The sequence below is a fragment of the Apaloderma vittatum genome, unplaced genomic scaffold (genome assembly GCF_000703405.1).
Source record: "Apaloderma vittatum isolate BGI_N311 unplaced genomic scaffold, ASM70340v1 scaffold24169, whole genome shotgun sequence".
In the NCBI taxonomy this organism is placed as follows: domain Eukaryota; kingdom Metazoa; phylum Chordata; class Aves; order Trogoniformes; family Trogonidae; genus Apaloderma; species Apaloderma vittatum.
In genome coordinates, this window is record NW_009733818.1 from 1 (window position 1) to 13455 (window position 13455).

Sequence of the window (13455 nt, forward strand, 5' to 3'; positions counted from 1 at the left end):
GGGGGGGGTGTGTATGTGCGTTATTAATTAAAGTGAATTTGTGACTGTTGCGAGAATTATCCTTAACGTGGTCACTTGAAATCGGTGCTAGGAGGTGTGTGCTATCGCCCACCTGCACTTTTCCCTCTTTTTTTAAAGAGAAAGACGGTTCAGAAATACGTATTGTGGTGCCAACGCGCGGTTAATGCTCTTTTTATACCCATTAGATTAAGTGAGGCTTCTTCCAGGCGTTTTTTTTGTGCTTCGCAGCGCTCACGGAGACAAATTTGGTCTTTAAGTCCGTGGCCAACTTCTGCAGAGTTGAACTGGAGGAGAAGAAGCAGGTACATGAAATAGCAAAGGAATAGTTTGCCTCTTCTGAACTCTTCTTATAAAAGCTCTTTTAAAGTAGCTCATTGCTGGGATAAGAAAAACCCCTAATAAATTGCCAAAGGTGAAATGAATTGCATACTTGCAGGCATATGGGGGAAGAAAAGCCTGAGCCTTGGAGTTCTGTTAATTCCCAGGAGCAAGCGTGACTCCTCTTTGGGTTCTTTAACCAGACTTTGACTCGAAGGAGAAACAGTTTTCCCCGGCTGAAAAACTCTTCTCAACAAATCTGGTGGGTTTTTGGCTGCGTGCGAAGGTCTCGAGATGGGGTGTAAATGCGAAAGAAGGCACCGCTGGCTGTTTTGCGCGCGGTGTTGTCGGAAAGCTCCGTTAAAAACCCCGGCGCTGGGGAAGTTGGAACAGCTGCCGAGCCAAACGACAGCTCTCACGGCGCGGGGCTTGGTTTCGCCTTCAAAGAAACGGCGATACGTTGCAGCCCGCTAAAATAGGCGAGGTGGGGAGTAGCAACACGTTCCCCTGCAGCGTGCCTGGAAACTGCTAAGGCTGACAGCTCGCAACCTGGTCATTCCTGAAATACACGCTGTCGCTGCGTAAAGCTGCCGTAATAGCGTCTCAAAACCCAAAAACACTGCCCTGGAGAGCACGTCGCAAAATATAATTGTAGGTTGCTCACCTGCTTACTGAAATAATTTGCGTTTGCGAGAGCTGGGTGGTTTGGTTTTCTTTTTTTCCTGGGAGAAGCTGCTCTTCTCTCACTGTTCATGCGCCGCAGCCACAATTTTCCAAGCTGATTTTCCTGTCGTCATCTGGTGAGTCTTTGGTGTCGGAACTGCTGCACGGGTGACTCTAAGTATGCGTCGGTTCCCACGAAAGCGAGGAAACGAAACAGCGTGGAGTAATCCAGCAGAAAGGCTGCGTTGCGCTGATTGAAACGCCGCGCGGGGGAAGCGGCGCGGTCGGCAGCGTAACGCCACGGGTCTGGGTTGGGTTTGGGTGGCTTTAGGGAAAAGTTGGAGCCCGGCAATCACCAGGTTGAGGTTGTTGGCCTGGGTTGAGGTAGCTGTGGCTGACAGCTGCGATAAAGCGTGGCCGGAGTGTTGCCTGCTGCGATATTCCCTGTGCTTTGTTCTGGTTCAGGCAGCATTATGAAATGGCCAGGCGACGTGGGAACAGGCGGTTTCTGTCATCAAAACCACAGCGGGTTTGTCGAGCGGCGGATAATTCTTGAGGATGACTAACTGACGAGAGAGCGGACCACGTAATCACAAAATTTGGTGTCAGGGAAGGAGCCTCAAGATGTACGTTGCCTTCTGAATCTTGAAAAACTCCGGAATTGCCGTGGGTTAGGGAGGTGAAACTCATTGCTAATCTTGCTTGTGGTGGCTCCTCGTTCACTAATTCTTGCCCTCAAAAACCTTTCATTTTCTTGTCTGCCCCCAAACTCCCGGTGTGGGATGGGCAGGGCTGGCGTTAACCGAGGTGGGGTGGGTCTGGCTGTTTCTTGAGAGGTGGAAGGAGAACCAGGGGATGGAAGAAGTTTGGAGGTGGAATTCCTGGTGTCTGCCTGCTGTGTCCTCGGGCGAGCAGAAGGCCACAGGTACAGAGAAAGGAGAAACACCCTGGGAAGCTTTGCTGGTGGTTTTGCGGACGTGAGCGATATCGCAGGAGGAACATCATGAGGAGCTGAGAAGACAGGCGTGGGAAGACCTTTCTTCTCTCTGGGACCAGCTGGAAGGGAGAAAGAACTGTTCTCTCCTCAGCTTTAAGGGGTTAAAACTTCTGGGATAACCAATTTTTGCCTGAGCAGTACGCTAGACTTTAATTCCTTAAACCTTTCATGGAATAATCAGATTGCTGCAGCGTTCGCGTAAGATTGCCTGCCGGAGAAAGAAAAAATGATTTACTGGTTTTCAAAAGCAGTGATTTAAATGTGTAATAGCCATTAGCTTGTTAGGACTAATGACTTTCTATCTTGAGGAGCCGTCCTTAAAGAGCCACGTTAAATAGGATCAGGTTATTTGACGAGCTAACAACACTAAATATTATTTCTCAATGAAGTTTTGATGTTTTAGTTGGTTATATTTAATGTTAGTATTTCAAATGCAGTGCCATCTAAACCTAGTCATGGCTGATGCTTTTTCCAGATAAATACCTGACACAGGAATACAAGGTTTGAATTTGAACCAGCTCCATCTAAATGGTACAGAATAATTAACCCTCTTCGACCTTCTTTGCCGCTCTTCGACCCTCTTCGCTCCTCGTCGACCTTCTCCAGCCTCCCGTATCTTCGTTCGCGAAGCCCATCCATGAATGATTTGCCGAGCCCGACCGTTTTGATCCGTGTTGTACATTTTTATTTGAGCAGAATGGTGACAGGGGGCGGAAATCTGCTGCGCTGTGGGGAGGGAGGTGTAACTACTGTTGTGGCTAACGATTATTGCAGAGCTTGCTTGAAGGGACGCTCCAAGTGTTGGGGCTTTCCAAAGCAGTAAGGAAGAGAAGGCATTAAAATCTCTTTACTGGTCTGACAGCGAAAGGACGGCGACTGGGGACGTTGCATTTCTAAATCAGGCCTGGGGCGGGTGTCCGTAGCGGTGCGATTCCTTGCGTTTCGGACGGCGCTGCGCCCTCACTTTGGTTCCTGCTGGCAGGCAGGGAGGTACAGACACTTGCACAGCGAGAGGAATGACTGAAGTTCAAGGCAGCTGCATTTTTATTTTATTTTTTTTAGGAAGAAGGACTGTCAGCGTTACAGGAAAAGCGGCCGCGGCGTTTCAAAGCTGAAATGGGTGCTGTAGCCAGGCTCTGCTCTCTGTTTTCTGTCCGTTCCCACACTGGTACAGCTGGGTTTCCTTTTTTCTTTCCCTTTAATGTCCATACAACAGCACAAACCAGAGATTCTCCCAGTCTTAATCTTGACTCAGCTTATGAAAATTCTCCAAAAGGCAGGGTTGGGTTGATTCAGGCATCAGTTAAAGGGATCGTGGGTTCCCGTGCTGCTTCCGAAAAGCTTTTTCAGAAAGAGATTAGAGAGGATCCGCCGTGGGGTGATGCTCTTTACCCTCGGAGGAGACCCCCAACTCTCGGGACGGGCTTTCTGAGCGGTGGAGTTGACTTTCCTCCCTCCACCCCTTCGCTCCTGACGCCGTTGATAACTGCTCGTTGCAGATTGATGTACCCAGGAGGGAGGGGAGTGTTGTGAAAAAAGAAAAAAGCATGAGTAGCTGGCAAACGTTCAGGTCTTTTCGATGCAGTTCGGAGTCTTCATCGGCGTATCGGGGGTCCTAAATTTAAATAGAGGTCGGCAGGAAAAACAACGTAGCGGTCACGTGCGTGGTGGCGAAGGCTGGGCTTTGTCACGAGAGTTTTTACGAAAGATTTCTGACGCGTTTTGGATTCAAAACGTGAATTGGATAAGGTCAGGGAGAGATGAAGTACGGATAATGATACCGTGCTGCTGCAGTTAAAAGGGAGGTCAAGCCCACTTCGTGTCTTGCAGATAATTATATTGGCTCGTAAATTTTCACAGAATTTATTTTTTTTTTTTCTCCTCCCTCATGCACAAACAGAGACGGAACCTGACGAACGGGAGCTTTCACTTGCCTTCAGAAAAGCAGGAGAGACCTGGAGGGTCAGCAGGATGCTCCTCGGCGTCGGTAGGGTGGGAAGTGACCCCGCACTGATATCCCCCTGCTCTGCCGTTTTGACCAGGCTGCTTCCCCGTGTATGTCCAATCCCTTGTACAATTTTAGGCTTAAAGGGCGTTAACGTGATTTATATATAAAATTTTATGAGTTTTTTTTTTCCCGTGAGTCATCGAGACTTCCTCATAGCAGCCTTCTTCGAGACATTCCAGTAAATGCCATTAACGACTGGGCTTATTTCACTTTTTGAAGCGGAAGGTGAAGAGTATTTGCCATCTGGGTGGTTTTTACGGTGGCAGGATTCTGCTGCCTTTTACAAAATCCGTTTCTGGCTCGCGTCTTCCGCAGGTGTTTTGTAAACCGCCACGACTCTGGGCTGGGTAGCGCGGTTCTGTTTGTGCAGCCAGTCGAGTGTGAGAGACGGGATTACGTGCTAAAGAGAGACCTGGGCAACCCAGAACTCATTCCTGTACTTACCGAGCAGGTTTTTAAAGTGGGGAAATGAAGGGAAATGAGGTGTGTGGTCGCTTGGGTTACAATACTGGGTGTTTGGCCTAGAGGGAAAAAAGCACCGAGGTAACAGCTTCTGGTAACGGTTGGGCGCGGTCTTTGTCTTGGCCTTTTTTTTTTCCTTTTATCTGGTTTTCATATTGATTAGCACCGAAAATGACTGAATTAGTCCTTCTTCCCTTTCCCACCCAAATTTAAATACGTGCCGGAGCTTCTAGGCGGGGACACCGCGTCGGCTGGAAGGGAAGGGCTTCGGCTCTCGAGGTACGACCCGCCAGGGACACGTGGGGACACGAGTGTCTGGCGTTTACCTGTCTATTAGGAGATTTTACTGATTTTTTTTTTTTTATGCTCGCTGCGGGCTTCTAGTGGGTTGAAAGGGAATTTAAAGTGGAAGACTGAGAAGTGAGGTGACGCTCACTTTCTTGCCTGTGCACTCCTTTTTTTTTTTTGTTTTGCCGAAGGAGCAGAAGCCACTTTTGCAAAGCTTTGGTGTTTTATTCTTTTCCTCAGACGTCTGTTAAATGTCTTCTGTTGAAAAATGATCTGAGAGTGCAATTTTTCGGGTGAGACAGCAAAGCCATGTGGTAATGTCTGTTAAATAATAGAAAACTTTAAACGATCAGTTCAATTTTAGATATTATTAGACCTGGCTACAAGTGATTTTAAATTTCCAGTGTGCTTAAAAAAAATCCCCTTTTTGAGGAAAAGAGCATATTTGTCGGGTGTTTTTGGGATCAGCCTGAAAGCTGCACATCCATATATTTAAAGAACTTCTACAAGGCAGTATGTTTTATGTATGTTCCTTTATTCAAAAGGGTAGCCTGGCTTACTAAAAAAGAGTTGTAGGTGGCTTGCCAAGAGTCTTTTACATCCTGAAGCCTGAAACTGTCTGCGTCGCAACGCTGCGAGGCAGCCGGGCCAGAAAGCATCCGTCTGGTCCTCCGGGGGGTTTCCACTGGGAGGAAGAAAAGGAGGAAAGATCATTTCTTTCATGCTACCGTCGCGTTGGCTACGTATTGTTGCTCCCAGCTCCTGTATGAAAATTCTTACATGTGTCTAATTTTGAGCAGAGGAGCCAGCTTTCATTTCGTCTCAGCGTAGCTCCAGTGAGTTGTTTGATTTTATTTTGTTTCGAGAGGGGGAAAAAAAAACGTTTGGCTCGTTGTGGGCCATTTGTCTGGCAGCTGTCAGGCTCTGCTTTTTCGGCAGATGATTGCAGACAAATTATAGCGTGATGCTGGGATGACTGGACGGGGTTTTATCTTATCTTTTTCTATATCCTGTCTTCTTTCTCCCACTCAGGAAGGACTTGCGAGGCTACTTGCTGATAATATGCTCTTCAGTTTCGGTCTGTCTGCTCCACTTTGCGTTGCAGATGTGCCTGTATATCCTTTCTCCGAGGGAAAACGTGTCTAATTTGGCTGTGTTAAGGAGTTAGTTTTCTCTGGGATGCTGCGTTTGGCGAGAGACGTCCCACGGTAAGAGAGCAACAGGCCGTGAGGTTTTGAGGCTGACGAGGGACTAGAGTTGAGCCCTTTGCTAAGTTGGTTGTGACTAGGGGAGGGTTAGTACCACTCAGAATCGGAGGAAAGAAATTTTCTGCAGAAGACTAGGGGAGGTTTTCCGTTCGTGTTACAGAGCTTTACATTTCTGTTCAAAGGATGTAGCTGAAGAACTTCGAAGACCAGCCACGTCCAGGTCAGTCACGGGCTGTCTTTCTGCTCCAGCCTGTGTGATTTCTTCAGGAAGATAGCCAGAGCTAGAAATAATGGATTTCTTTTTACATAAAACCACTGATTTTCCATCAGAAACTGCTGCCATCAGTGTTTTTCGTCTCCTAGAAGTGACTCGGACAGGAAACTTAGCAGGCAGCCTGCCCTTCTCTCCAGATCGGCTTTGCCTCCCTCTCTGCTCTTTGCTTCGTTGGAAATCTCCACTCTTGGCTTGTCACAAAGTTAATGGTACGTCTGTGGGGATGAGAACAGGTCTTGGTGGTACCGTGTTACGCTTGGTCAATGCCCACTTGTCTCTCAGCCCCTTTCCAAAGTATTTTTAAACCCCGAGTTGACGTTGGGGTCACCTCTCTGCGTGCCCTTGCTGCCTGCAGCCTGAGGTGGCCTTCAGGAGAGCACTGAGTTTGATATTACTGTTCTTACACTTAAAAAAAAATACATGTAAACTTGGGTGAGTCGGAGCGGTGCTACTACTCGGGGAGGAATTTCTTGCTGACCCGCTGCTGGTACGATAGGCATGCTGTGATTTTTATTCGGCGTTTTCTGGAGCCGGCGCTATCTATACACCACTTTGTGTGACTTTTAACTGGTCGTGTGCGTTGAGGGGGATAAAACTTTGTTTTCTGCAGCCGACTTCCTCACACGTAATGTTTCCTCGATGATATTCCAGCTCGCGCGACTGTAGAATTGCTTCCCGCAGCTCTCCGTGTTCCTGATGGGCGTGCAAACCTTGGGAGGCTCGTCGGTGTGGTGGGATTTGCAGAGCGGCAGAGGGAAGGCGCGGTGCCCCAGGAGTAGATTTTCCTCTCCCCGGAGGCTATAACTGAATGTCGAAAGGATTATGTGAAGCCACATCTCTCGATCAAGAAAACGTTCCCTGGAGTATCTGCTGACAATTTTAAATGGTCTCTCCCCCTGTAGTTAGAGGACGTTAAGTAGGAGTGGAACAAAATAATCAGGAACAAAATAATCAATCGAGACGCGAGATAACCGCTCCTGGTCTAGATGGGAATCTTGTCTGCCAAGAAAGCGGCGAGGGAGGGCGGGGGAAAAAGCTTTTTAAATCAAGCTCCATCGAGTTGTGCAGCCTTGAAACGTCACATCATCCTCTGGCTGCTGGCCCTGTTGATAGAGAGGATGGGAAGGGACAGTCAGGAGGCCTCTTGGGGTTTTTGTAAAGCTTAGTTGGTACCATGGTGACACGGCCTTGCGGGTTGGACGGTGCCAGTTGAGCAGAAAGTTGGTTTTTTGGGGCTTTTTGGGTTTTTTGGGTTTTTTGGTGCTTGCGGGTGTGTGGGGTCGATGGTGGGAGAGCCCTTGCTGGTTTTGGCTGCTCTGGCTGCTGGGAATCTGTGGTGGAGTCGCTACAAAACGTGTCGCCCTCGCTGGTTTTACAGCCTGGAGTCCGTTGAGACGCTTTCGGGGTGGGGAAGGGGTGTGTTCTGGAGGTCGTCATGGAAATCCTGAGTGGAGTTGCTTTGGTTTAGCCGTGCAAGATCCTGCGTTACAGCCCAAGGCTGTTTGTTTTCGGAAGCTCGATATATCGAGCCCTTTAGAATTAGAGGCGAAGGAAGGATATTGCAAAGCCTTGTTAATAAATTCCTGATATAAAGATTTTTCTGGAAGAAAGTCTCTTGAAATAAAGTCTCTTGGCTTTAATAACCCCAAACCTCCTCCACAGAAGAACCTTACTTTTGTTTCAGATATGGCCTAGAATTTATATCCTCCAATTGTGAGCCCTGTTTAAGTTAACATTTGTCGGGAAACTTTCAGCATTTTCAAATCCAATTAATTACAGACGTTTAAAGTCGTGCTTAGCTGGTTCTCTACTAGTAGTCAGCGCGAATTTTAACTCTTTCATCCTAAAGGAAATTAAAACCCTAATGCTCAAAGTTCCCGTGGAGCAAGTTCTTAGTTGCTGCATCCCACATTAATAATTTGTGCAGCCAATCAAGCATTTGGGGGAGAATTAACTCCCATCGTTTTCTGATCTGAGGAACGAAACGCCTGAAGAGCCGTTAATTGCGTCGCTCAGAAATGCTTGGAGTTTGAGAATCCTCAGACTTGTGGGGAGAAATTCCTGTTGCTCAGTGGAGCCTTGTGGTAAACTTGGGTTATTCTGGAAAGGATGAAAAGCCTCGAAATTTAACTTCCGTGAAGTCGCTGTGTCGGTGCTTTAGCTTTCCCCTCCCCTGTGCCATCAGGTCAGGGTCTTTTTTTTTCTCTAAATTCATTCAACCTTTCTCCTCAGAAGGTGAATTTCTCAGAATCTCAACCCACCTCTCTGGGCACCTCTGTCTCAGTCTTGTACAGCGAAACCGCTCGGTGCACAGTCAGCTTTTTGTCTTCCTCAGATTTGAAATGTTTCAAGTGGGCTGAGTTCGTTCTTTTGCTCAAAGTGGGTCAGAACGTGCTGATTTAAATGCCCCAGGAAGGCAGAGTTTATTCTGATGGAAATTAAAAACTTCTGCTGAAACAGGCAGGAGTTTTTATGGCCCAGAGTCCGACACTGCAGTAATGAGTCTTGGTACAAATCTGAATGAAATGACTGTTCTTCCGCCCCGAGGATTAACAAGATCTTTTGTTATCATTAAATCATGGGGTTTTTTTCTTCCTCTTTACGTAGGTTCCTAAAAATTAGCACTATGACTGATGGAGACTATGATTATCTGATCAAACTCCTGGCCCTCGGAGACTCTGGGGTTGGCAAAACGACGTTCCTGTACAGATACACGGACAACAAATTTAATCCAAAATTCATCACGACAGTTGGGATAGATTTTCGGGAAAAGCGAGTGGTAAGTTGTGTCGTACAAATGATAATTTTTTTTTTTCTTTTCTTCATTTTCTGCTGAGCACAAACTTCGTATAAAGGCTTACCAGGGGTGTAGTGAGTTGATAGTGCTTCTCCTTGTCTAGTTTTTTACTTAAATCCTAAACAGGAACTGGGTAAAAAGGAAAAACGCTGTTGTCCTTACCCTGCTGTTGGATTGTGAAGTGGTTTATTGCACATGAGTATAAAAGGATCCTTCCTTTTCTGTTTTCTGCTGTTAAGCAGAATATGAGAGTCTTCCATAGTGTCAGTCAGATGCTTTTAGTGGCATTTTGAGGGGTTTATTTTTATTTAATGGGACTAATATGTCTCTTCACAGATCCTGACAAATAAAGGCTAAATGTAGGGGACAAACTCAGCTTTTTAACGGGAATCCTCTTAGCTCGCTTGAGCAGTAAACCGTAACAAATATAAGATATTAAACCTTGGGCAATTATTTCCTTAATCAAAAGAAATAGAAAAACATTCTCAGCTGAAAGATAGAAACCTTTCGCAAAACTTAAGTGCTCCTCAGCCCTTCGTGGGGTGAATGTAAGAACCAAAGACTGTTTCTAATGTTTATTATTAATTATCATCAAGCCCTGTGTGAGTTCAGGGTGGTAAAGTTCAGGCTGCAGTGGAACCAGGCTCCTTCTCTGCAGTGGTGTAATAAGGGTAAAATACTGAAAATGTGGTTTTATTCCAAGGAATAAACATGCAAATTCCTGGAATACCCTTTCCCTGGCTGCTCAGGTGCTCGTTACCATGTTTTGAACACGGCCGCTGGATTCTTTCCAGAGGCTTGAACTTTTCTGCTAAAGGTTCTTCTGTAATTTTGCATCGCTGCCCGTTTTGGAGTGAGATGTAAGCGTGGGAGGAACGACATCTGAACAGATTTGAAATACCTCAGAGGGGTTTTTTGCCTCCCTTCGCCTCTGTCTTTGACTGCACCAGCTAATTTACCCTGTGTTAATGAAGAATTGAGCCGCAACGAAAGGTCACGGCGATGTCTTTAAGCGCCGTGAGTTTGCAGTTGCGGTTAGCACGGAAGTCGTTAATGCCCAGCAGAAGTTAATGAAGAAAAAATAGCTTTTTATAACAGTGGTTCATCCATTTTCTAAACACGACGCAGAAAGCTTGCTCAGCACAGCGCTGGGCCAGGTTCTAAAGGATCGGCGTCTAATTCGAAGTTCTAAATCCCACTAAATTATCTGGGAAGTTCAGCTTTCGTGGCCGTTTCGTGTGGCTCCCGGGTTTTCAAATGCTGTTAGAACCAATCTGAAGTAGCTTCTGAAGGTGAGAGTCAGCTTTTACTGGAGGGATGAACTTTTTCCAAGGCTGTGACCCGGTGTGAGCTGTACTGATCCGTCTGTCTCGGTAGGTGTACACCAGCAGAGGACCAAATGGATCTCCAGGAAAAGCCTTCAAAGTCCATCTCCAGCTTTGGGACACAGCCGGGCAAGAAAGGTAACGGAAGTGAGGTCATTGGAAAGCAATTCTGAGGGGTTTTTTCCCACCTTGCTGGGTAAACCATTAGTCTGTTCGGGTGCAAAATCTCAAAAAATCTCTTCAATTCTCCTTATGGGTTAGATTTTTTTTGTTGTTTCAGTTTTTACTGTTATTTTGGCTTCGTAACGTGTTCCTGATCTCCTCCAGAAGAGAATTCCAGTTCAAATCTTACCAGTGCTGGGTAGAATCGCTTCTGATCTTCTGCTTTTGGTTTGGTTTGTCTTCCTCATCGACATCCGTTAAGTTTGCGAGCGAGCAGAATCCTCCTTCGGGGAAGGATTCTTTTATCTAACCAGTTTCTTTTCAGGAAAAAAAAAGAAAAGCCACCAGCTTTTCCGATATTCTCTTTAACACCAGCTCGATATTCTCTTTAACACATCCATCGACTGAGCAGCTGAATCCATTTCTGTCGCCGCGATCTGCGATGACGCCAAACGCTTCAGCATCTTTTTTGTTTTTTGTCCGCCACTTCCAGATTTCGAAGCCTCACCACGGCGTTTTTCAGAGATGCCATGGGCTTCTTGCTCATGTTCGATCTCACCAGTCAACAGAGCTTCTTAAACGTCAGAAATTGGATGAGTAAGTAGAACCATCGTTTATCGGGCGGCTTGAAGCTTGCTCGTGCATTTTTGTCTTCTAAGCTTTACGTGTGTCGTCGCTTGTGAGCTGGAAAACGCTCCAAGGAAATAGTTACGTCTAGTGCAGCTTGTAATTTGGGCTGAAAACCTCATCAATTTGGGAAGATACACGTGTATTTTGTGGTTTTTTTTTTTCCTTCATGATAGGCTGTTTTGGGCATTTTCTCTTTTGGATTTGACACAATTCGGATAAATCTGTTGCCGCTTCAAAATTCGTGGCGTGTGATGCTTCCTTGGCCGTACCCTGTATTTTAGGTGATATAGAGGAGCTTGGAAAACTGGATGGTGTTGTTATCTTCGTGGTTTTGATTTGTAAAGCAGAGCACAGGATTCCTTCCCGTCTGCTTTGAGGCTTAAATTTAAAATTAAGAACCGGGCTTTGCGAATTTGCTTTGAAAGCGCATAGCGTACTCTGCTGTTGGCTTCCCTCCGGACAACAGCTGGAGTAAAAGTGGTTAAACTCTTGAAAAGTTTGGTATTAATTGAGGATATTTAGAGCATTTTGGAAGGAAAAGCGTTCGGCGTGAAGTGGTCGGCTTGAATATTGGGAGGTGGGGGAGCGAGGAAGGTGATTTGAATGATTTTTTTCAACGGTCTTCGAACATTCTCTTAAATCCTTTGTCTTTTTTGTTGTTTCTAGGTCAGCTGCAAGCCAACGCCTATTGTGAGAATCCAGATATCGTCTTAATTGGCAATAAAGCTGATTTGTCAGACCAAAGGGAGGTAAACGAAAGGCAAGCGAAAGATCTGGCGGACAAATATGGGTAAGGAAACGATGCCAGACGCTACATTCAGTCCCTAAGTGCAGCTGATGACTTGCAAGTGTACTTAAACTCTAAATTTTATGGCCTTTGCAGTATCACAGACACCTGGAGTGATATCCAACTTGAAACACTTTCTGGTCGACCTGTTTGAGATAGAATGAAACACTCCCTTCCATAGTTCCACCAAAAACATTGGGATGTGAGAAATAAGGCTGAAACGAAACGTTCTCACTAGAAAACTACATTCTTGGGACGTTGGCTCGTTCTGAGAGATCAAGACAGAGTATATCCAAGGCATACTCAGTGACACAAACTAAATACCAGGGTTTATAACTTGCTTTTCTGTTCTGGAAATGGATTTTAGTCAGGTTGTAGCTGCAGCGCTGAATTTATTGGGTTTTTCCTGATGGCTGGTGAAGCTGTTAACAGCCTTTTTTCTTCTTGTCGTGAGCCTTCTACATTTCTGTGCGCTAAGAACGCCTGCAGAGCATCCTCTAAGTGTGTAATGTAATTAATAAAGAGTCCTGAGGAATAAAAAACAAATTGGAAATATTGAAAGGATATTAAAGAGGTGCCTGCAGCCAGGTGAGAGCAGTGATACCGAGGAGGAGTTAGCTTGTGCCGCCTTTCACGTGATGGAACTACTGCTACAAGGCTTTTCTTCCAAAAAAAATGACTTGGAAGGATTCAAAGGGGATTTTGGAATGGAAACAGCGAAGCTTGAGGAATGGAAAGGAAGGGAGGGAGGCAGTAACGGTGAGAGATCCCTGTTAGTTGAGTCTTGGCGAAGAATCTCTCACCGTGATCCTTTTCTTTTTCCCCCATAGCATCCCGTACTTCGAAACGAGCGCCGCTACCGGGCAGAACGTGGAGAGGGCCGTGGACACGCTCCTGGACTTGATCATGAAGCGCATGGAGCAGTGCGTGGACAAGACTCAGGGCTCCGACACGGCCAACGGAGGCAGCTCGGGAAAGCTGGAGGAGGCCAAAGCCGAGGAGAAAAGATGCGCCTGCTAAACGGCACCTCGAAACTGTGCGAAACGGCCAAAAAGATGTCAGAAGCGCGTCGACCTACCACCAGATTCCAACCCAGCGAAGCAAATATGTTGTTTTTCGCGGGACCGTGCGTCGTTTTCTTTTTTTTTCCCCTCCAAAGAACTGGTTTCGAACTCCAAGCTGTGCTTTTCCGTGAGGCTCTCGTGCTGAAATGATTCTTCCTGACGCGGCGCCATCCTCATGGGAAACTCTCCCCTCTCCTTTCCCCGCCCCTGACCCCGGCCCTCATCTTTATTTTTCGCGCGATCAGGATACTGAAGAGAGGGAAGTAGCTTTATTTTTTTAAAAACCTGTTGTCTGCGTGCACCGGCTACTGAAATTCAAAGGGGGGTGGGTGGTTTTCTAGGTCTGGGCCCGTTTTTTTTCCCCCCACAGAATCCTCCTTCTTTCAAATTCTCGAGCTGCATCAGGGACTCGATCGCTTGCACCGGGCGAGCGAAGCTGCTGAATCACAGA

The 13455-nt window shown here is 46.5% G+C and overlaps 1 protein-coding gene across 1 annotated transcript; it reads left to right on the forward strand.

The window, feature by feature from the left end:
* Positions 1-8865: 8865 nt before the first annotated feature.
* Positions 8866-12960, forward strand: RAB27B (RAB27B, member RAS oncogene family). Its single transcript, XM_009876052.1, has 5 exons — positions 8866-9018; positions 10414-10499; positions 11017-11120; positions 11820-11943; positions 12771-12960. Exons 1-5 carry the CDS (start codon positions 8866-8868, stop codon positions 12958-12960), a joined length of 657 nt encoding a protein of 218 aa, XP_009874354.1.
* The last annotated feature ends 495 nt before the right edge of the window (positions 12961-13455 follow it).